At 52.7% G+C, this 22,824-nt stretch overlaps 5 protein-coding genes across 5 annotated transcripts; 1 reads left to right on the top strand and 4 right to left on the bottom strand.

Annotated features, from left to right (window-relative positions):
• Window positions 1-1,756: 1,756 nt before the first annotated feature.
• Window positions 1,757-4,123, bottom strand: MRS44_018630 (uncharacterized protein; the record flags this gene model as incomplete). The annotated part of the gene is made up of 1 exon (XM_065616102.1): window positions 1,757-4,123. The coding sequence occupies one exon, from the start codon at window positions 4,121-4,123 to the stop codon at window positions 1,757-1,759; it is 2,367 nt and encodes a 788-aa protein (XP_065472174.1).
• Window positions 4,124-4,535: 412 nt separating this feature from the next.
• Window positions 4,536-5,751, top strand: MRS44_018629 (uncharacterized protein; the record flags this gene model as incomplete). The annotated part of the gene is made up of 2 exons (XM_065616101.1): window positions 4,536-4,649; window positions 4,708-5,751. 2 exons carry the CDS (start codon window positions 4,536-4,538, stop codon window positions 5,749-5,751), a joined length of 1,158 nt encoding a protein of 385 aa, XP_065472173.1.
• Window positions 5,752-6,292: 541 nt separating this feature from the next.
• Window positions 6,293-7,263, bottom strand: MRS44_018628 (uncharacterized protein; the record flags this gene model as incomplete). Its single annotated transcript, XM_065616100.1, has 2 exons — window positions 6,293-7,175; window positions 7,241-7,263. 2 exons carry the CDS (start codon window positions 7,261-7,263, stop codon window positions 6,293-6,295), a joined length of 906 nt encoding a protein of 301 aa, XP_065472172.1.
• A 5,460-nt stretch (window positions 7,264-12,723) lies between these two features.
• MRS44_018627 (uncharacterized protein) lies at window positions 12,724-18,903 on the bottom strand (the record flags this gene model as incomplete). Its single annotated transcript, XM_065616099.1, has 4 exons — window positions 12,724-16,043; window positions 16,100-16,445; window positions 16,489-18,111; window positions 18,244-18,903. The coding sequence occupies 4 exons, from the start codon at window positions 18,901-18,903 to the stop codon at window positions 12,724-12,726; spliced, it is 5,949 nt and encodes a 1,982-aa protein (XP_065472171.1).
• An 894-nt stretch (window positions 18,904-19,797) lies between these two features.
• Window positions 19,798-21,654, bottom strand: MRS44_018626 (uncharacterized protein; the record flags this gene model as incomplete). Its single annotated transcript, XM_065616098.1, has 1 exon — window positions 19,798-21,654. The coding sequence occupies one exon, from the start codon at window positions 21,652-21,654 to the stop codon at window positions 19,798-19,800; it is 1,857 nt and encodes a 618-aa protein (XP_065472170.1).
• Between the last annotated feature and the right edge of the window lie 1,170 nt (window positions 21,655-22,824).

Here is a 22,824-nt window from a genome sequence, read left to right as displayed (position 1 = left end):
CGATATAATGCGCCATTTATGCCGATGATATGCTGGATAGGGGACACTATATAGTTAATTCATAGGTAGACTCCCGTAGCTTAGCACGTCCTATGCTCTCTTAGGAGACTTCTAGGGCCTCACGGCCCCCCGGACGAAAAATATACATACATACATACATAGGTTCGCCATGGACACGGAGAGACTTGATGCAAACCAGACTGGATGACTTACTAACCAACAGCATTTAGTGGCCAAACCTGGCGATACTAACACCAAACAGCCTCAAGCTGGCAGACCATGCTTCAGCTGCTGCAGATAGGATGCTGAACACTTGGAGAAATTGGCCTTCAAGCAGGCCTATCACATAGAGTCAAGCGAGGCGAGACCAACCAGCGGATGAGGAAGAATGCAGGGCTTCTGGGAGACGCGAGCAGAAAAGCTTAGAACTGTAAATAGCCCAGTGGCCTTGGCCCTATGAGGTTAGTCCTCCCGGACGGAATAAATTTCATTCATTCCTTCATTCATTCAGCTACAGTTGCCGGGGTTACCAACGAAAACAGTTGGCAATTTTGCGGGGCAGAAGTCCGAGATGAGGAGCCACATGAACTGCAACGAAATCTTTATCCAGACTTTCAGGCATAACTAAGTAAATAGCCCACGTTAACTAGGTTGCTTTGTTTATTCATCATCTATTTGTTTATTTATTTCCGTCTGGCCAGCAGGTTCAGCAGGACGACTCACGTCAGCAGCGACATCTTCCAGAACCCGCTCAGGAACTACCGGTACTCCGCATTCGCCATTCACAATGTACGGACTGTGGCCCTGTGACCTCGCGGATTGCGAGAGCGAGCACGCTCCTACCCAGTGGAATGCATTCAAGATCCCACAAACAGTAGGCTACATCTACGTCTTAGAGTGTTTGACCTTTTTTGCTGAGTAAAGCAGCTTCTCGAACAGCCACAGGCAACTCAGTCATCAGGACTCCTGGCGCTGCCGAATGAGCTGCTGTTTCAAATCTTTATGCATGCTGGCTCAGTCGACCAACTCTTCCTGGCACTCACGTGCAAGCGGCTGCTTAATATTTCCTCGATGACAGTCACAATGATCCCCTGCACATCCAAGCATCGTGCTTCTCGCCTGAATTGCTCTGCAATGCTCGCACTTCTACATGTCGTACGACCATTAGACGCTCGCGGTCGCTGCAAGAAATCTTGGGCACCATGCTGCGATTGTTATCGGTATCGGCCCAAGCGGAAGAGCTACTGGAAAGGTGTGGAAAAGCGTTACCGTAGGGAGTCCGCTTCTGGAATTCTGGTAGGTCACGACTCGATTGTCGACTCATGGAGCAAAAAGCACTCGTCCTCATACCAGTGTCCGGAATGCTGGTGCGAAGAACGTATAAACAAGTACGGGCATCTGATCGATCGTGAGGATATACGCTAGAACAGTACGAGACACAAGCGGAGTGCGCGTTCACTTTTGCTGGTCAATCCGGCAATATTATAATGGATTTATCGCATTACCGAAACCATCTTGCGTAGGAAAACCGATCGTGAAAGTCTGATGTAATGTAGGGCAGAACAATCATTGTCGACAAGGAAGGTGAGAAGAGCAAGCATTATTCGCACGTAATAGTCCAGAGGAAGATGTGTGCAAAGGGTGATTGATGGTAAAGTTGATTAGTACGTTACTGTACGGTACTGTAATTACCCGATAGACTGAAAATGATGCGTTTCGGCTGTTCCCAGATTTGCTAACAAGGAGCGCTCGCAACTCATATTCCACGGTGAGTATTCCGCTCTAAGAACGCCGTCTTTGCCAACCAAATATCCTCTGAAAAGCTTCGATGTGACCGACTTCGCTTGCTTGAATCACCAGTCACTTTCTTGACATCCATCGCCTCCAACTTCCTCGCTCGCTTGTTCGGCACCAGCTGCGCCAACGGACGCCGCGGCTCGAGTAGCAAAGCCCGTTCAAAGTCGATCATCATAACCCCGTTGGTTTCATAGTTAAATAACATGTTTGCAAGTCGCACATCTTCGTGGATCACGCCCTCTCGATGCATGGCGCTCAAGGACCGAATGGCCTTGTCTTCGAGTGACCTGTTTATGTCGCCAACCTTCTGTGCTTTGTCGATGCTGCACCCTCCCCAGGACAAAAGCGTCATGTGCACCACGTAGACCCGATGGTCATAGTAGTAAGTCTTGTTCATCGATCGAAGGTCGATGGCACCCAGGAAGACGGGCACGTAGACGCCTTGGATAGGCTTGAGACGCTCATAAACATCAGCCTCGTGCTCGAGATCTTTGATGAAAGCCTGTATTGTGCCTTTGCTCACAAAGGTGTAGCCATGCGCAAGTAGGGTCACTTGGAAGAGCACACCCCGCGCACCACCCTCCCCCAATGGCCTGACCCCGTTATCAAGAGACTGTTCCAGCTGCTTCCAAAGTAGGCCAAGCCACTCCTCATGACTGACAGGATGACGTGCACGGGCGGGAATACAGCCCTGGCAATGAAGCGCCACGTTTGGGCACTTTGGGTCGAGAAAACCTCCCTTGACCATCCCGAGAAGGCATTTCTGCGTACAGTACTGCCGACCCTGCTCACCGCCCCCTCCGCGCGGCCGGTGCGCCAGTCGCTGGCTTCGCCTAGTTCCTTGTCTGGTACTTCGTCCGGTTGGCGTAGGTGTGTCCGGTGGCTTGGGCGCCGACTCGTCATCAGATGGTTCCCGCCTGTCGTCCTTCCTCAACGACCCCTCACCAATCTGGCTCTTAGCGGTTCGACGTTTCCTTCTGCGGGGCAAGTGTGGCGTCCGATCGACGCCCTTGTAGGTGGTAGGTTCATGACCAGGTGAGTAGTCCGATGACGCCGATCGTTCATTTTCTGGAATAGAGCGTAATGTCGATTCGAAGTCCTCGGCCCATGTCTTCAAGTTCCCCATAGCTCTTTGGCGTTCCTCCTGCCCATTCTCCCGTCGTTCTCCTGGCGAACCGAGAGCCATGAGGGTGAACGCAAGATATTGACCGACAGCCGAACAGATATGGAGGTTGTTTGGATGAGCTGACACCTCCGGACCAGGCTCCGCTAGATGGTAGTACAGCGTCTCAGGTTCGTCCCAGTCAATCTTGAGAAATACGATGGCCTCGCCGGTAGTCAAAAGCCCATATTCAAGTCCACTTTCAATCATGTAATGGTATGTCTGCGTGATGGCAGATGCCGTCAGCTTCTCTGCGTGGTACTGGAAACGCGCGTCAGGGTCTACAGAAGTTGGAATCGTCTTTCGGTTCACAACTTCCTTGTGGATGTCCATGGCGCGGAGACCGAGACGAAGATGCGGAGCGGTCAGCTTGTGCGGCGGCTTATACTCGGAAACGTAAACCATGGTGCGCCGGGAAGACAGGGTATTGTCGGATCGATAGACGCAGATTTGATCCGGTCGCAGCTGGTTGAGGTCTCTTCGATGGTCCGGCGTCCGCGGTGGTGTCGCTGGGGTCTCCCTGTCCACGACTTCCTCGGCGACGTCGCTGAGGGCATGAGGATGGTTCTCAAAGACGACACCATCTCCGATCTGAAAGGCCTTTCTGACCTCTTCCACCAGCTTGAGCTGTTGTATGATGGCTCTGACCGGATCCTCCACGCTATTATGCAGGAAATATTCGAGCGTCTTCTCGTCTGCTATCGGCCGTTGAGAGATCCTGTTTCCCAAGCCGGCCAGGAAAGTTCGGTTCTCGAAAACGCGGCGGTCGGTAGGGAATGAATCGTAGAGCGTGCCGAATATGAGCTTCTGTTGATCAAGGAAGTCGGGCCATGGCCTCAGATTTTTGGGACACCACTTGTCACGCGGATTTGTAATGGAGCCCCTCGAGGTCAGATTTGGATCTGTTTCGATGGCAAATCGGGAGAAAACGGAAGTATGGCAGGCTGCGATGTATTCGTCAAGTGTCGTGAGTCGTGTTTGTTCCTCTGACGCTTCGGCGCGTTGCTGTTCCCTCTCAGCGCGTTGCTGTTCCCTCTCGGCGCGTTGTCGCTCTGCCTCGGCGCGTTGTCGCTCCTCTTGTCGTTCTCTCTCAGCTTCCTCGGCACGTTGCTCAGCTTCCCGTAGGAGCCTCATCAGCTCTTCTACACTCCTTGGTCCATCCATGATGCGTGGGATTGATGTCTCGGTGAGGATCGATTTCGAAGGGTGGAAATTTGCATCGCAAACATGTGTTTTGAAGCTCGGCCTAATTGAAGTGGAGCCCCATTACGTTGCGGGGGGTTACCCGCCGGAAATCATTTAAGGCAAGATCTTTGTCAGCGTGCGGTCCCCACTTTGAGAGATCTCAGTCAGAGTTAAACGTATTTAGCCTAGTATGCTGGCCTTCTGAGGCTTGGCCCTGCCCCGGCGTAATAAATTTCATTCATTCATAGGGTCCCACAAAGCCACTGATCAGCGAAATCGACAGTCCAACTCCTATCGAGGTAATTTTACAGTCAGCTTTCTTGCTTGATGGCACTTTTGCTGACCTTATTTTTTCTATTTTTGCGTTGGTTAAGGCTCGAATCCTGATGCGATGGAGGATACTTCCTCGTCGACTCCCAAGTGCCGCGACAAGCGCATTGATTCCATACCATCGCTTCCGGCACAGGAGGGACTATTGTTGAGGTCCATTCCACTTCCCGAGAAGGTATTGTCGTCCTGAAACCCTGTACTCTACCTGTGTATGTGACTAACGTGCCATGTAGCCCGCAGTTATTGAAGAACGTAAAGGCGAGATAGAATTTCGTGTCGTCAACAATGATGGTGACCGGGAGAGTCTCATCGTCCTGGGCGGGCTGCAATGCGTCTTCCAAAAGCAGCTGCCGGAAATGCCCAAGAGCTACATCGCGCGCCTCGTTTACGATAGAGCTCACATGTCCATCGCCATTGTGAGGAAGCCACTAGCAGTAGTAGGTGGCATCACGTACCGGCCGTTCAAGCACCGCAAGTTCGCCGAGATTGTCTTCTGCGCCGTCTTGTCAGACGAGCAGGCCAAGGGGTACGGGGCACACCTCATGTCGCATCTGAAGGATTACGTCAAGGCATCATCGGATATGATGCATCTCCTGACCTATGCCGACAACTTGGCCATCCCTTATTTCAAGAAACAGGGTTTTACAAAGGAGATCACGTTGGATGACTCAATTTGGAAGGGGTGTATAAAAGACTATGAGGGCGGAACTCTTATGCAGTGCTCTATGCTCCCAAGGATTCGCTACCTAGAGGTAGGCCGCATGCTCCTCAAGCAGAAGAAATGCGTCCATGCCAAAATACGGGCTTTTAGTAAGAGCCACGTGGTCCATCAACCTCCGAAACAGTGGGAGAACGGCCTTGGTCCCATTGACCCCCTATCCATCGACGCAATCCGGGCGTCGGGTTGGTCACCTGGTATGGACGAGCTGGCTAGCCAATCCCGCCACGGTCCGAATTACAAGCAGCTGTTTCATCTCTTGAATGACCTCCAGAACCATCAATCATCGTGGCCATTCCGGCAGCCTGTCAGCGAGGACGACGTCGCCGACTATTACGAAGTCATCAAGGAACCAATGGACCTCAGTACTATGGAGGCCAGGCTGGAAGCGGAGCAATACATGACACCTGAGGATTTCATTAAAGACGCCCGGCTCATCTTCGACAACTGTCGTCAATTCAATGGCGAGAATTCGCTGTATGTGAAGTGTGCCAACAAGTTAGAGAAGTACATGTGGCGGCAGATACGCACGATCTCGGAATGGTCCCCTTTGGAGTAGTATGATGGCTTGACTTGGTTAACTTGAGGCACCATGGATACCTTTTTTCGTCTGTGAGTCTGTCGGCGTATACTGCACAGTACGCAATCCACGCCTCCATGCTCTACCAATGCAGTAGCTTCAAGTACGGCTATGCGAGAGCCCGGGGAACATTGATGACTGGGAAGAGTCTCTTCGCGAATTGGTCACAGATTGGTCAGGTGGATAGGAGTGAGTACCAGAGACGGACGCTGTACGAGCGACAATCAAATTCGCGATTACCACGGCTCGCCTCGATCAGAGATGATCAAGGTCCCGCTAAACCACTAAATCGATTAATACTAACTGTAAAACCCTCGTAGAATCAAACAGCGTTTCTGACAGGTTTTGCAGAAGTCAGTATTTTATATTGCCGTGGTATATCGTCCGCGCAATTGCGCTCGCAATTGCCCTCTGCCTAATCTGCCTCGGGGGTTCTCAAGATAATATCGTGTCTATTTAAATGAATGCCAATAAATCACAAAGCGGTCACTCAGGATAAAACTTATGAGAAAATCCATCTCTATTCTAATCTCAGTAACATGGATCCAATGAGGGCCTTCGATAAACTGCCGCAATTTTCCAAAGGCTCCTGGAACTCCTCATTCTCCCATAAATGCTCAACAACACGCGTGGCATAATGGACTAGAAGCTGTCTCAATTTCTCTGGAACTAGTTCCTCGAAACCAAATCGCAGCAGCGTCAAGATCTCACTAACGCTATCTTCATTTATCTCCAGGTTCACTAAGGCTTCGTGAAGCTTCTGGAAGGAAATGTCCATCATTCGGATGATTCCATAGCGGTCTCCGAGCACATAGACTCGAGCGTGATGCAAGGTTGGATATGTACGGTCTTTTGGTTTTTCCTCGGGTTCGCTCGGTTTGTCATCGATCCTCCACGAATGTTGGAAGTCATTCCATAACATCTGAAGCTTTGTCACGCGTTCCTTTTCCTTCTGAGGTTCTACGACAACAGAACCCCAGCCATCAATCTCAGGCGCCGGGGGTGTGGATGCCTCCGAGATTTCATCGGCGGCGGACTCAGAAGGCGCTTCAGCGGCGGACTCTGCAGCCTCTTCAGCAGATGGCTCGTCAATCACAAGAGGATCAACATTGTTCCCATCCGTTCGGCTCTGGCCATCTAGACAATGAGCGGTGGCGGTTTCCGCGTTCGCCGCCATCGGCTCTGGAGTGTCGTAATCACCAGTGTAGACGAATTGCCAAAAACTGGTGAAAGTCGTCTCGTCAATGTCATCCCATTCTACGCAAAAGTCATTCGATTCTTTGAACCCTCCATTTACTAGGGCAGAAAGAGCAGGCGAATGGTGCGCGATGAGGGCAGAATGTATCGTAAACTCTTGTGCGTGTGGGCCCACGAGAAATCTGAACGGTCGGGATGTTGCGACGCTGAATCACCATCCGTCCTTCAAATTAAGTCAACTCGATGAGATGATTTGCGTGGATATACTCACATTTTCTTCGAAATGCGTTCCATATCTTAGCCATTCACGAATGAACGTCGCGACTTGTTCAGGCGTATGACTCAGGCTCTCTTTCATGCGGATGCTAAACACAGAAGCATTGTCATGATCAAGATTGGGTTTGTCTGCCTGTAAGAGGCGGGGACACCGAGCCTCTTGGGTCCCATCCAATCAGCGGGCGAGCGTTACGTGCACAGCCGGCTGTGCAAATAAGATCTGTTATGTAAGAAGCAACGTGGCCTTGGAGCCCCATAGGGACACGCCTAGGGGCTCCAAAAGGGAATGCGCACTCCACTGGTGCGGTAGCTAATAATGACTTATAGCCTGAGTGTAATACGTTTATTGTGAGGGTGATTGCCCAGCCGGAGCTCTTCCCGATGATCATGAACATTTTGCCTTGCCAGGGAACGCCATCTTCGGGGTCGTTCTAGAGGTTATTGGTCATGGTAAAGTCACTAGCGAAGCCAGTCATCGCGGAGTGAGGTGGCGTCATCTTGTTCGCATTCCACGCCCATGATTGGAGGGCTGCTGGTAGTGCTAAAAGACACAGTGTGAGCAGCCCTGGAGCACGAAAGTAAACGGTGGCAATTCAGCTGGCTTGGGAAGCTGGATGTTAGGTGACAGGGGCGGATAGAATAAGGGGAGGAGGGAGCAGGGGAGGGGGAAACGGTCCAAGCCTCTGGGCATGAATGCAGCAACATGCCCGCATAATTCGTAAGCATACCCTTGTGAGGGCTATTTACCGTCCGTAGCGGTACTTCTGCCCATAGTCTGCATTAGAACTAACCCTGCAATACGAAGGTACCTAGTAGAGAATTGCTTTTGTGTAGCAATAGAGAAGCGCGCGTGATATTATTGCGACAGGCGGATACACGAACGCGTCGATGGAAGCTAGACGGAGGTGTCGGCGGCAGCCGCGCGTTCTGGGCGTGTCGCGTGGTGGTAGCGCTTGAACTGCTCCATCCGCAATTTCAGAGTACCGTTGGCAAGCCCTGGAGCACCAATCGACCTGGCGGCATCAATGTACTTCCGCGTCACCATAGAGTCCATCATCACAACAATTAGGCGCTGGTAGTGCGAGCCTGGCGCTTGACTGCCGCATTTGGTTGGGGCCGATATCTAGAGTTATCCACTGGCTGGAGCAGGCAACAACAGGGTATTCCGGATTAAGTGATCAAGGTAGTCTTATCGATTCATTGTAATGTCTCTGCGAGCTACGTCTTGGGATATTACATAAAAGTGACGATATGCTGTATGTGTGAAAGGCTTTTTGACTTTGAGCCCCCCCTGGAAGAGAGCTTATCTTCAGAGTATCCAATACACAATCAGCCGCCCATCGCGTACGTCCAAGCCTCATACATCATAGAATCTCACTCCTCTCGACGACGTCAGAAGCTGCGGCGCTTCATCAAGTATGAAAGGACGGCTATCATATTAATAGACCTCCAACATGAGCAAGTGCTGGCCCAGATCACAAATCGACGGCCTGGCCTTCGCGAACGATCGGAATTCGTTTCGTTGATCAGACCATAACCTCAAGCCATACGGTAATGATTTCTACACGGACCTGGGAGCAAATTGCGAAGTACATGCATACTTCTGATCTCCTGAATAAGATAAAATCTAACTCCTCGACAGATTGCGGGAGAATGGCGTGTTTACCGACTTTGCATTCTGTGGTACAGAGCGCCTGCGGTCACCTTGAAGCATGAAAAACGGTAGTTGAAAGAGCCTTATTCTTCTGAAAATGAAGGCATCGCCTAATGCGGCGGTAATATAAAGGCGCACAGCCCCTATAGTGGGGCTGCTCTGACCAGTCAGAGTGCGCTGTAGCTCAACACATTCAAATGTAAAGGTCATACCTTCTAAAAGCTGTGGTGTGAGTGGGTTTGTTGAAGCGCTTACGAAGAGAGCTGTGGGTCCGGGTTACCGGGGAGAAGTTCCGAGTCACACAGCCTCGGCGTTGGACAGGTCATGGACCAGGTGCTGGGGTGCCCTCTTCTCTCTTTCCTCTTTTCATCCCTCCCCTGCGCTTGTCGACAGTAACTCATTCGAAGGCCCAGTGCGCGTAGCGAGGAGAAAAGGTCGTTCACCACTCGCTTTCTAGGTTACAAGACTTTTGACGCCCAGGCCATGACAATCCATCAGCGATGCCACATTTTCACAAGACAAGTCGACCGAGTACGAAGAAAATAGCTCGATACGAGTGATATGATCACGAGCCAACATCCAAAATTTCACCACTCTGAGCTACTGCATTGAAAATAAGTGCGCTTATTACGAGATCACCCGTTCTTAGCTATGTGTGACGCGAGGGGAACTGGACTTATTGTTCACAATCTGAGGCGATGGCTTACCTACTTGCGTAGAGAGAAATTATCCGTGATCCAGGACGAACCACGTGTGATCGATGATGACCGCCACTGGCCTTAACAACTATTCAGCAAAGGCTTTGCCTACTGAAGCATGCACAGTGGAAGAACGGCGCATTTCCTATATCATACGGCGTGAGTGAGGCTTGGGCACCCACTCAAGCATGCAGAGTTGAAATGCGCCGCACCCACTTCTGCTCCAACCACAACCCTTAGATTTTTACACCCCATTTCGCTTCCAGAAATGCGCCGCACGTCGAGTTTGAGCATGCTTAGCAGAAACGCGACATGCGGCGCGTTTCTTACACTAGGGCCCGTGCCAACATGTAGAGTTCATATTAGGTAAGTTGAGCAACTTTACAGGAGACGCAAACCGCTTGCCAAAGGTGTCTTGAGGAACGAGGTTTGATATAGAATAGTCATAGAGAAGAGCTTGCTACGTATTTCCAAATGACACTTATCCAGCAGTTTCGCCATCGCCGCCATGTTGAGGTGGTGTGTCTGTCATGTAACTAGTGATGCAGCCTACGAAGGCCGAAATAGACGGGTTTTCCAACGGGTTTTCCAGCGAACAGAGAGAGAGAAAAGTGGAAGTTTATTGGGGCGAACGGATTGGGTGGTCGTCAATCGCAGTCTCAGCACGGCGGCTGCTTTAGGCAAGTAGGCCGAAGGCCGTTTTAGTCCGCCGTCTCAAAAGAGGATACAGGGTCTGCCGAAGTCCAATTTACGCCGTCACACAATAAGATATCTAGTCCAGCGTTTTGCCTCATTGTCAAGTGTCCTAAAATGACTGGCGATTTCATTATATATACCTTCTCGGGCCTGCCTCTAGCATTCGCTGCCTCTACTCGGAGTGTATCCAAGGATGAATGTGGATTCATCGTGATTTCGAATTGAGGGCATGTCAAATGACTTCTCTCCAGTTTGACTAGCTGAATGGTGGAAGCATACTAATCAACAATAAGCGAAGTCTTGCCTTGATTCCCTGGTACTGCGGGCGAGGGTAGGAGCGACAAAAACCTTTGGCTTCTCTGGAGCACACGCTTCTCGTTCAGTTCGCCCTGGTGATCGGGGCTAGATAGAGGATGAGCCTTCCAGTTCACTCACGATATGGGTAAGATCCTGTGCTTACCACCTGGTGCAGTTGGGGAGCAGAGTGTGGGAATCACTTGCTTTATCTTCGAGACGCATGCGCCTTGTATTCTTTCACACTCAGCAATTTTATTTTATTTTATTTTATTTCATTTCATTTCTCGCCTTTCATCGTTAGAAACACAACAGTTTCTCGGCCCTCGTTCAGGGGGGTCCCAGCTTTCATTGCCACCGTCTGCGAAAGCGAAAGGGGACGATGCACCCGAGAGGACACTCCATTTTCTTAGTCAGCGGTCAAGTGCCATGGCTCGGAACAACACATCTATAATGCCATTGCACACGCCAACAAGACAAAAAAGACTATAGGATGCCTTACCAAGCCCTGCCACCGTTGACGCCGGGGCGGCTTGCTAACTTTCAACAACCTTGTCAGTCTAAGCATCGATCTACACAATCGCAAGAGTAAGTAAAACGCATCAAGTTCCCCCGGAAAGCCCAAATAGGAAAAGTTCGAATCTGTTGTTGTGGCAGCCTCTTCAAAAATGAAACGCCCAACCCTGTATCAAAGGTCCTGTTCAAGACTTGTCCGTCTTCCTGTGAGTCTTCCAACCCTACTAGGTAACAGAACTCATGACCGGACCGTCTCAGTTCGAGCACCTCGGCCAAATTCTGGACGCAGCCGGATCTTAGAAGCCGATCGGTTTCGTGCTTCAAAACGCTCTCATGGAAGGTCATGTTGGGAAGTGGCAGGATCATGTACTTGCGTCGTGGAGTAAGCTCTGAGGAAACACAAAATGCTCGCCATGTCATGAAGCACGCTCGTTGAGTCGATAACGAGCTCCTAACGGCCTAGGCTTCCAGATGATAGGCCATTCTTCTCGAGAAATTCCTTGTCACAAAGTTAGCCGAAGAGGCCGACTCTAACCCTACCGCAAAGCTGCAGGTCCCAGGAGGCACGCAAATTGTAATCTCCTTCTCAAAGGCGGAAACGAGGGATAACTATCTTTGTAAGAAAGCACTTCTAACCAACTAATTCGTCCGTAAGGGCTAAGGGTAAGCAACGCGGAGTTGTCCGTCTGAACTCGCCTTCTCGTCTAGAAAGGCAGTGAGGACCCATGACCGGTAATACTGACATTTATCTACTGAATTCACGTTCGAACCCTTACGTGTTTTAAGTGGCGATAAAGAGGACTTCCCCCCATCACGCGTCGATCAGTCGATGGGAAAACACGACTCTAATAACTTTTAGCAGCTTGCTAGGCGTACCTTCCGGGGCTCGATTTTGAACTTGCCTATGCTAGACTCGTAGTCAATTCGATATCACTGCGTGCTTATGACTCAGTACCCGCAGATGATTGTAAGGCTATTCCCGGCAATCACGTATATCGTCGTTCAGACAGCCTAGGTCCCTTGGCTGACAGAAGCTGCAGATTGAGCTTTTCGAGCAAAGGACACGTAATGCGTAGCTGATCATACGCAACGGGCTTCTAAGTCTTAAAGTGCTCATGCGAGCCAGGTCAAGCACCCGCTGCATATTTATGCTAGTATCGAACCGATTGACGGCAATCGAGGACTTATCAGACAACGATTGTTTGGCGGACACAATAATTAGACAGCGATGTATGTATGTATGTATGTTTTTCGTCCGGGGGGCCGTGAGGCCCAGAAGTCTCCTAAGGGAGCACAGGACGTGCTGAGCTACGGGAGTCTACCTATGATTTAACCATACAGTGTCCCCTATCCAGCATGTCATCGGCACAAATGGCGCATTACATCGAGCCTGTTACCCGTCAGCGGGTGGTCCAGGCACGGCTAGTAAACAGTAGCCGCGGGGCAGCTTATGACTAGGACAGTCATGGCGGGGGGCCGTGGTTGCCGATAGCCACAGTCGGATGGAGAGCGTTGCGACTCTCTATCTGGCCGAGCCTAGATAATAGAAAGAGGTAACAAAGGAATATAAGAGAAGATAAAGGAGGGAGCGGACGCTAGTACGTCTCGAGTCGGTCTCGTTTAGTAGCGAGGGCAGATCCTATCAAAGAAGGCGCTTGTCTTGGCCAACTTGACGAACCTGTCAAAGTCTTTTCCTAATGCTAGATTCACTGCCGTGTTTGGCGAGGGAGCGAGCCTCGCTCGGTGCCGTGGCGGTACCTTTCTACAGTAGAAGATATGGTCAGGTGTTTTGCGTCGGTTGCATGAGCAGACCACTCGTGCTTCGCTATGGTTGAACCTCTCGTGGTATGCGGCAAAATCCCCGTGGAGGGATCTCGCTGCCAGCAGATGGTGTAAGGCTGCCCGCGGGAGCGATAGCTCTGGCGGGCAAGCCACTGTCGCCTTGAGATTGAATCTCTTGTACTGCTCAGGGGAGGCGGAAGACCACCAGGATCCGAATGCTTCCTTCGGTTTCTGTCTTGCGAGTCTTCGCAAGTAGGCCAGCGTTGGCCTAGCGCCCTCGGGCTCGGGCAGCGAGGATGCTGCTTTTGCTAGTTTATCCGCTTGTTCGTTGCCGGGGACATTGGTGTGGCCTGGTACCCAGCGCACCCTTGTGGCTCCATGAGACGCTGCCAAGGCCTGGAACTCGAGGAAGACCTCCTGGGAGGAGTGTGATGGTGTGCCTCGCAGGCATGTAGCAGCAGCGAGGTTGTCTAGGCAGATGAAGATATCTTGAGTTGCTGACTCTTGCAGGTTCAGGGCGGCCTTGAAGCCCTCTAATGCTCCCGCCGCTTCGGCATCGAAGACCTCGGCCGGTCCAAGTCGACCGGATCCGTCGAGGATGGGGATGTTATTCTGGTGGATGGTAAAGCCGTAGCTCGCAGCTCCTTCCGAGGACCGAGAGCCATCCGAGTATACAACCAAGGTGAGCGAGTCGAGTGACTCGACCCAGCGAGAGAAGGTGTTGGCCGATTGCTCTTTCGACGCTGTCTGCAGCGGCGCCATCTGTTCTTGATGGAAGCATCGCTGAACGAGCTTTGGCCGCGTACAGGGTGCAAGGAGTTCGTCTGTGCGACGGAGACGTGTCCTGAGGCCGCTTTCTATCTGTACTTGATATTTTCTTTTGATGAGGTCGTGGTAAGTAGGTTGGCTAGGCGGGCGCGTCCGACTCGCCAGAGGGTGAGCCTCATCAAGCGATTTGAGCCGCGCGGAGAACCTGAGTCGCCTTGCTTCGAGTAGCTGGTCAACTGGTGGTATCCCACTTTCTCGGTGGAGGATAGTGATGGGTGTCGTCTTCCAGACGGGAAGTATGGCTCTCATGGCCTGGTTCATAGCTTTAGTCATTCTCTGTATGAGATGCTGATTACTTGATGGCAGGTCCTTGGTAGGCTGAGTCCACCGCGGCCTGGTCCTGCCCGGGTACCACGCCTCGGAGCCGTGGAGCAGCACTGGCTCGACACATGCTCTGACGGCACCTCGCACGGCGCTCGGCAGAGGGCCATGTATTGTGTTGGTCAGTCCTCGCAGGTGATAGGCGACGGCTTTTGCCTTCGCCGCCCACTTTTCGACATGGATCCGGAACGACAGCCTGCTGTCGAGCCAGATGCCAAGCCAGCGTAGAGCTGACTCGGGGTGTTTCTCGACATCGCCGTGGCGTACTGCCGGTGCGGTCCTGAGTTTGCTGCGGGAGAAGTGCATGACTTCAGTCTTCTTCGGGTCGAAGGACACGCCATTTTCCGCGCCCCAACGCACCATCTCCGCGATGGCGCTGGATGCCATGGCAGTACTCTCGTCTACTGTGTCGCCTATGGATAGGATGGCCGTGTCATCTGCGTAGCCGAAGCGGCCTTGGGGGTTGCCCAGTCGGTAGATTGGTTCAGTATAGAGCAGAAAGAGAATCGGCGATACCGGTGAACCTTGGGGAAGGCCGCACTGAAGAGGGGTGAAGGGGGTAAGGGTGTCTTGATATCTGACACGGGCTGATCGATCCCTCATGAAGGACTCGGCCCATCTAGCCAGATGGTCGGGCCAGCCTTGTTCGCGAAGACGCAAGACCAGTCTGTTGCGCATGACGGTGTCCAAAGCACCTTGTATGTCCATTGTGACCAGGGTGGCCACCTTCTTGCGTGCAAACGCTTCCTCGATATCATGGATCAGGGCGGCCACCAGGTCTGTTGCTGACCTTTTGGGGAGAGCCCCAGCTTGTTGTGGGTGAAGGACGCTGTAGTGAACAGCTGCCCACGATAGACGGCGTGCGATAAGACGTTCCAGCCCTTTGCCGAGGCAGGAGAGCAGAGAGACAGGTCGCCAGGCCCTTGGCGACGTGAGATCACGGCGTCCGGGTTTGGCGATCATGACCACTTCCGCCTCCTTGAACGGTTTCGGGTGGTGGCCTATCGTCAGGCATCTTTCAAACAAGCGGCAGACGTGCGTCCCGATGATATGCCATACAGCTTTGAGGAGATCTACCGTGATGCTATCTGATCCTGGAGATGTATTGCCTGTGTGAAGAGTCGCATACTGAACCTCGTCCAGCGAAATCTCAAGCGGGAATGGAATTGACCTAGGAGAAGAGACTGATGTCCAAGGGTTTGTGATGTCGTCTTCCGCAGTCCGTCGTTCCAGTGTGGCTTGCCGAAGTGCGTTGGCCTTGTCCATCTGAGACTCGTATACGACATCGTCGACCTGCAGCGGTGGGGGCTGGAAAGGTCCTGGAGATTTTAGCCAGCGAATAGCTTTGAAAACAGCACTGCTGTCGGAGAAACTATCGATGAGGTTTCGCCAATACTGTCTTTTAGCCCGGCGGACCACGCGATGGAGGTCCCTCTTGGCGATCTGGACATCTTGATTGAAGCCGCGAGGGTAGAGTCTTCTGATGGCACGGAAAGCCGCGGCGGCGCCGACACACTCCTCGGTCCACCACGGAGCGGAACGCGTGCTCTTCCTTGAAGGCCGACCGGCTGCCTTCGCTGCCGACATCAGGAGATTCACGAGTGCGGAGGCTAGCTCATCTAGGTCCGCTGGAGTCGAATTCGCGAGGGGGATTCTTGTGGCCCCGAGCTCTACGATCTCTACAAATCGTTTGAGCTCGTCGTCTGTTGTCACCCGTACCTTACCCGGCTGAGTCGGAGCTGGCCTGGCGTCGGGCAGGGTCAGGCTAAGCGTGAAGTGGTCGGAGCTAGTGGCGAGATGGTCCTCGACGATAGCCTCGGCCAATGGCATATTCGTAAAGGCGAGATCGATCGTATTGCCGTATGGGTTTGTTGGAATGTCCAGAGAATTAAGTAGGTTTAGATCGTTTTCTGATGACCAGGCTGCGATCTCCTGGCCGCGGTTGGTAGTAGGGCCTGTCTGCCAACTACGATGTCTGGCATTGAAGTCGCCAGCAACGAGGCAGCGTCCTGGGACAGGCCACTGTAGTAGTGTGTCTCCAGGGCGTCATGCTCATCATTCTGACGATAGAAGTTGACTATCGTCATGCCGTTGATCGCCAGCCAGAGAATATCTCGAGTCTGAAAGGGCCTGATCTGATCAGCCAGGAGCTTTGGGTCTCTTCGGACATATGTCATGACTCTCGGCCGAGTGTCGTTACTATCCCACATCTCGACAGGTGTGAATGTATCGTATGCCGGGTGGGTTTTGGTCAAGGAGCGGCTGTCTGTATGGGCCGTCCATGGCTCTTGCAGAAGGACGATGTCGTATTGTTCAGAGTCGGCCAGCGCCAGGGCGCAGTCGTGGGCCGGAGGGATCTTGCCGACGTTGGCCTGGAAGATCCTGAGCGGCTTCCTGTCGTTCTTGCGAGTCTGTGAGTACTTATTCCTGGTCATGAGTACGGGTGATGAGTACTATTCGACGTTTCCTTGGTGAGCCTGGTCTGGGTTGCTCGGGCTCCTCCTCCACTTCGTAGCCGGCCTGGGGGGTCGTGGCTACCATGATGCACGAAGGTGCGCCTGATGCCGCTGGACTTGGAGCACGAACGCTCGGCTGTTCAGATGATGTGCTGTCGTTTCTTTGTAGAACAGTCGCGTTGTCTTGTTGAGTTTCTAGTCGTGATTCCAGGTGACGTTGTCGGTATGTCTGTGCGCCCACTGCCCGGACGTGTTCTCGTTGCTCTCTGGTGAGCCGGCGGAAGACGCCGTGCACTTTCCTCGGCCGAGCAGGGCACCCTCGGAAGCTGGCCGGATGAGGACCTAAGCAGTTGATGCACTGCTCTGATGCAGCGCAGTCGTCTGCACTGTGTCCAGTCTTACCGCAGCGTTGGCAGACTGGCTGTCTGTGGCAGTTGCGGGCAAAATGGTAACCCCAGCATGTTTCACATTGTCTAAGGCGGTCAGTCTTATCAAGAAGTCTAGCCGCGCGGCTGCCAAAGAGAGACCAGTATCTCTTTGTAGGCTTCAAGAAGGACACAAGTAAGGTCTTAGTCAAGGGGTTGTCCGAAACTTGTCGTACAGGACGTACACTGACAGGCTTAAGTCCGGTCTGAATTTCTATCTCATTGCTGACAATGCTGTCGCTGTCCACCTCGTTACCATGAAAGTCTGTTAGTTTTGTGGGAAAGTCTGAGACCACATAGGTAAACCATTCCTTGTTCGTTTCTACTGTCGTAGCCCCCAAATCAGCCGCCCACTCGGCCTGCTTTTCTATGAGGAAGTCGCGAGTCTCAGGGTCGGCAGTCTGGACGGCCCATCCAGACCTGACTTGGAATACTTGTCGAATCTTATCTGAAACGGCACCGAGTTTCTCCCGAATAAGGGTCCGGATCGCGTAGCTACTCTGAGCCCGGGCCGGAGCTTCGGGTTCTAGACGGATAAAGACACGGAGATCCTGTCGGGGTGGGGCGGCGGTCGTTGGTTGCCCCTGACGATGAGGTGGATGAATCTGTTGGCGCTGTTGTTGTTGCTGACGATGTTGCTGAGGCGGGTGGGTCTGACGGTCGCCTGCAATAGGAGGCGAGGCGGCAGTGACGCTGCTGTACGTGGGCTTAGAGGTAGATCCGTTGCTGGAGAGCTCCCGCTTCCAGGAGTCGAGGAAGCTGTCGGCAAATTGTTGAGCGAAACGCCGTTGTGGTCCGGAGGTGAATTGTTGGGCGGCTTCATCAAACTTGGCGCAAAAGGCCTGGAAGACCATCAACTTGGCGTTGTATTCTTCAACGCGCTCGTGCGCGAGATCATTGGCCGATTCAATGATAGAAACTGGTCGTTGTTCGAAGATCGATGAGGGGTATTCGCGTGCAGTTCCTTCCGTAGCTGCAGCAGTGGTGGCGGCGATGAGTGGTGAAGACGGTGTCTGGGCCGTCCGCCCGGGTCTAGGTGAAACACCGACGGGGGCGTTGACGGCCGCCGGGCTGTTCTGCAAGAGGGCTGCACGGGCTCCTCGATTGAGATTGGCGGGAGTGTGGATCCCCAGATCGAAGGGGTCCGGGGCAGCAGGCGGGTTCGTCATCGACGAAGCCATCGCCGCAGCTTGCAGCTGCGCAAAGCGCAGATTGGGACGTTTGTTGTGCACTTGTTAAGGAATTAGGTGTAGACAGGGCCACTTTCTTAGCACTTGTATGCCAAGAAAGTGTGATGACAGAGGCCAGTGCCAGTGAGGGCCAAGAACCTCCACATCGTTGGCTATAGGGTGGCTAGCGATAAGGTCTTTCCAGTAGCTGTCTCGAAATTCCGGATAAGTGCCCACATGCCCTGTCCAGTCGCAATTGACGTCGATATCGCGGCGGCCAAGTAGGTCAAGACCTTCCTGGGTAAGGGGGTTGTCAGGTAAAAGGGCGGCGAGGCGGATCCAGTCTTCGTCATCAAATTCCTCCTCCACAGGCAGAGTCTCGTACTGATCCTCTTGAGGTTGTAATCGAGCCTCTTTTGGCCGGCCGTAATGGTCATCACCATGACTGTGGTGCTGCCAACAATAGGAGAAGGCCTTGGCGTGAGAACTAAAACGCTGGCCGTCAAATATGAGGAGATCATCAAGCCGGCGATGTGGGTGGTTCAATGTTAGCTTTACACGGCAGTAATCTGGCCACTGTTGACCTTCTGGATCAGCCTGATAGCGAGGAAAGTAGACCAATACACGAGGCCTGCCGTTAACATTGCTTGGCTGCCATTGCTTCCACATGGAAGGGTTCCTAGAGAGGAAATTCCAGTATTTGAGAAAGGAAACATAGGTCAGGTCCTCTAGGGCCTCTGGGCGTCGACAGTACTTTTCGTAGATATTGGGGGCCTCGTCAACCTCATCGCCATCGATCCGTAGGGAGCGGGAATGCATGTCAGGATTACGGCAGTCAACGTATAGACAGGTTCGTGAGCCCTCCTGTAACGGCAGGCCGAGGAGCAAGTGGCTAACCTCCTATTTTGAGTAATCCCGCTCAGCAACTAGCTGATTTAGGAGCTTTGACGTGAAGGAAACCAGGGGGTTGTGGTCCTTGACCCGGGGTATCAGGGCCTTCCCAATCTAAGCAAAAGACTCGCTCTTCTTTTCCGACTTGGAGCAGTATTTGGCTGCGTAATCGATCACCTGCTGTAGGCTCGTGCAGGGCGAGACATCTGTATTGGCTAGCCACGCAACGGTAAGCAAGCGGTTATAGTGGTTAATCTGGCTATCGTTCCGCTCGCCCCTGAAGCTCCAGTGCTTAGAATAAGGAACCTTTTCAAGGGAGGCTAGTAGGCGCTGCCCATGAGGAAATCCAAAGCGGCACTCTACCTGCTTGGTATGCTTATTGAGCTGCATACAGTAGTTGTTGCAGCGGTGGCGTTACACGCGGTTAACTACCATTAATAGGAACTAAACTATAAGGGCATGCCCCAATAGATTACTAGTCAGGGGATTCCCTTCCCCAGGCGCCTATACCCGCTGAGGCTCTGGGTTAACAGCAGATACGTGATATCCCCAGATTCGGGCGAATTGCTCTCGGGACTAACCATCATCAGGATCTAAGTCAGGGTGGCCATTTAACCAATATAGGCCGTGGTGGTGACTGGAACCCCTGCCCTGCCACTCATAGCGACCCCAAAAGTCCGTTAGGTTAAACTTCTGCTTCAGGACAATAGTCCTGAAGAGCGTATAACGCTTATGGAAGTGATAAGCGGCAATGTGGGCGTTGTCTCGCAGTAATTGCCGGGACAGAGCCATCCGCGCCGCCTCAGGAGCTGCTTTCCACTCTTAGAATCGAGGCATATGACGATATAGGGACTCCCAGTGGTAATCAGCCGCACTTGCTGTAACGAAAAGGCCAGGCCTGCCTAGATTATAGGCATATGCCTCCAATTCCTTCCTTTGCTTATACCAATATGGACGAGTGCCCCTGATTACGGCGGCTTGGCGCGTGATCGACTGGATCAGGGCCTGAGCCTCTGGCTCGTCAGGCTTAGCCATCGCTTCCTCTATGTCAGCGCGCGTAAGGGGTTGACGGCGGCCTTCGTGTTGCTTGACTGAGTAGTTGCTTCGCTTTCTGACCTGCGCACGTAACAGCGTGTTGAGGGCGACGAAAGGCCACGTCTTATGGCGGGCAAAACGTCCGTCTTGCCATCTCATCGCATAGGCAAGGTAGTCCTGGTACGTGATGCTCCGTAGGCGAGGCTCCACGAAGTCCGCCTTGCCGTCAGGGTAGAGAGTAGGGAACGCGAGCGATAACAGCGGCTGGGAACGGTTGAATTCATTCATAGGAGTTCTGCGAATGGAAGGCAGTGGCATCTGGTGCTGAGCCTGCGCGCTAGGCGGCATATGCTCAAGATCAGCCATACACTCAGGGTCAGGGGTACCATGAAGGAATCGGGACTGTAGGGCGTTTAATTCGGTATCGGTAATCTGCAAATTCGGGATCGCTGAGGCGTCGGCATCGCTAGGATCCTCTTCTAGAGCCTCCTCGACAGGGCCTTGGGGGAGCTCGCCGTCAGGTATGTCAGCCACTTGGCTAGCAATGGAAGCAACTATGCTGCCGTCAAGAGGAAGCCGTTGCAGGCGATCCTGGCTCACAATGACATCGCGATAGCCCGGGTGGTGGCGCTGTAGGTAATGCAGCCAGGTCAACAGGCATGAGCGGCGTATCCGGAAATCGCGAGCAAACTGCTGCTGGAAGCGAGGGTCGCCCTCCATATCAGGAGGCCGCAGGAGCACGATGTCTAGCTCTTCAGGTAGGGCTGGGAGCTCTTCAAATAGCCTACCAACATTGCGAAGGAAGTGGACAACGTGACCGCGGTATTTATATTGAGCGCCACGTACCTGTAGGACCTTCATGTGTACGTGAACCCTAGCAATCAGCATCTCCTCAACCATTGTTAGGTCAGGTAGATTACCGGGGACTTCCCCGAAGTCAAGGCTATTCGCAGCGCTAAAAAAGTAGGGCTCGTCAGGGGTTCTCTTCCTGTCTCGACTAATGCAGCGGCCGCAGATTTTCAAGCTGTTTCGCTTCATATCGAACCAATGCTCCCGGCAGCGAATGCAACTATGCATCTTGTCGGCATTCAGGGCAGTATAGAACTCCCGCACAAGGGCCTGGTCCTCCTCACTAAGGGCAGGCAAGTTAAGGTCCGCTGTAAAAGGTGGATCAACTATCTGATCAAACTGTCGCTCTTGAGGCTGTGGCCGTGGCCGTGGGTTAAAGGTGCCTTGACGTGTATAGCGGCCGCGGCGATGACCCCGTGGGAGTAATGAAGGGGTGGTAGGGAACAATTCCTGCGGTATAGGCGTGCCTAGCACAATAGGAACCGTTGGAAGAGTGCCTTGACGAATTGGCGTTTGAGGAATCGGCGTGCCCAGAACTACTGTTGGCAGGCTAAGGGTAGGAGGGATAAGGGAAGGTCCCTCTACCGCGCTTGGGGTAGGTGGCCTCAGCAGAGGTCTAGGCAGTCCCTGGAGTGCGGGCGCCAGGCCACGGAATAAAGCAGGCGTGGCAAGATGTTGTGAGCCGTGCACAGACGCAAGCCTTGGCGCAGTCCGCCTTGGAGGCGTCAGGTTAGCTAGAGAATCGGTCCTTTTCGTGGCTCTGCGTGGCGATAGCCTCAAGGCGATATTCCGCATGGCGGCAACGGCGGCTCGGGATTCAGCTGCACGTTCCCTTCGGCGTGCCCTACAGCTAGCACAGTCTCCTGTAAACTTCGTAGGGTCCTTGACGCTTCGAAATTTGACTTCGGGCAGGTCTTGCTTGCAGGTGTGGCAGTTTCGAACTCCCCGAGGTATATCGCCCTCCATCTGGCCGTATATATATCCACCTCTTACCCACCTAGACTGCTGGATATCGCTCGGGCAGGGAAGCTTGGCAACGGCTTACGTCCAATACCGTGGTAGATCTCGATGGAGAGGCTGTCTTTGAGGTCGTTAGATCAGGTCTGTGACCAGGGAGGAAACTGCCTGCTTCCCGGAGGCAGGGTAACTGGGGAATCTTGAGAGGTAGGCTGGCTGCGGAGGTAATATGAACCTAGATACCGTTAACAACCTGATGGGTTTGATAGATTCGATAGAAAAGGGAAGCAGCCGCCACGGAGATTAGTGTAAGGAGTAAAGGGCACGGGTGTTGTTCAGTCGGGATCGTGCTTAGCAACCCAACAAATTGATTGCATTGAAGTAAAGAAGACCTGAAAGCTCTTGGAGAGTTTGTCAAGCTAGCTAGTTACCAAGTCAACGCTCAGGGGTGGTTTGTGGCGAGGCCTTCATTTGGTGGCGTTAACAGCCGACCAATTCGCGCACGAGTTGAGCATATGCCAGGCCAATTAGCCAATCAGAGGAGGTTTTATGCTCGATTCTTTTTGACTGAGTAAAACGCCCTTCGGGCTGAATAAAACGCCCTTCGGGCTGAATAAAACGCCCTTCGGGCTGAAACATATGATACGGTTTCTCATTCCACCCTTGCCGCCCAAAGTAGACATCCTTCGATTTCCAAAGCCAAGCAAACAGGATATAAACATGCTTTACCGCCAACCAATTTCCATATACAAGCTAAAGTGGCTAGTAATCTTCGAGCATAGCATTATTAACGCCATCATAGCAGATGGGAATCTCTCCTGACAATGCAGCCTCCATATATTCTGGCTTCAGAGCCGACTTCGCGTGAAAGAAGACGTCCTTGCGAAAGGCACACAGACATAGCTCTCGAAGGTAATTCTTTAGGAGGTCGAGACATGTAGGAATGGCACTGAACTCGAGCGCCCATTGGTAAGCCTTATCCACTTAAATAAAATCGATCCCGTACAT

This window comes from Fusarium solani (genome assembly GCF_023522795.1).
Source record: "Fusarium solani strain SB1 chromosome Unknown bctg00000016, whole genome shotgun sequence".
NCBI classification, from domain to species: domain Eukaryota; kingdom Fungi; phylum Ascomycota; class Sordariomycetes; order Hypocreales; family Nectriaceae; genus Fusarium; species Fusarium solani.
Note: the sequence above shows the minus strand (reverse complement) of the source record. Positions and strands in the feature narration are given on the sequence as shown.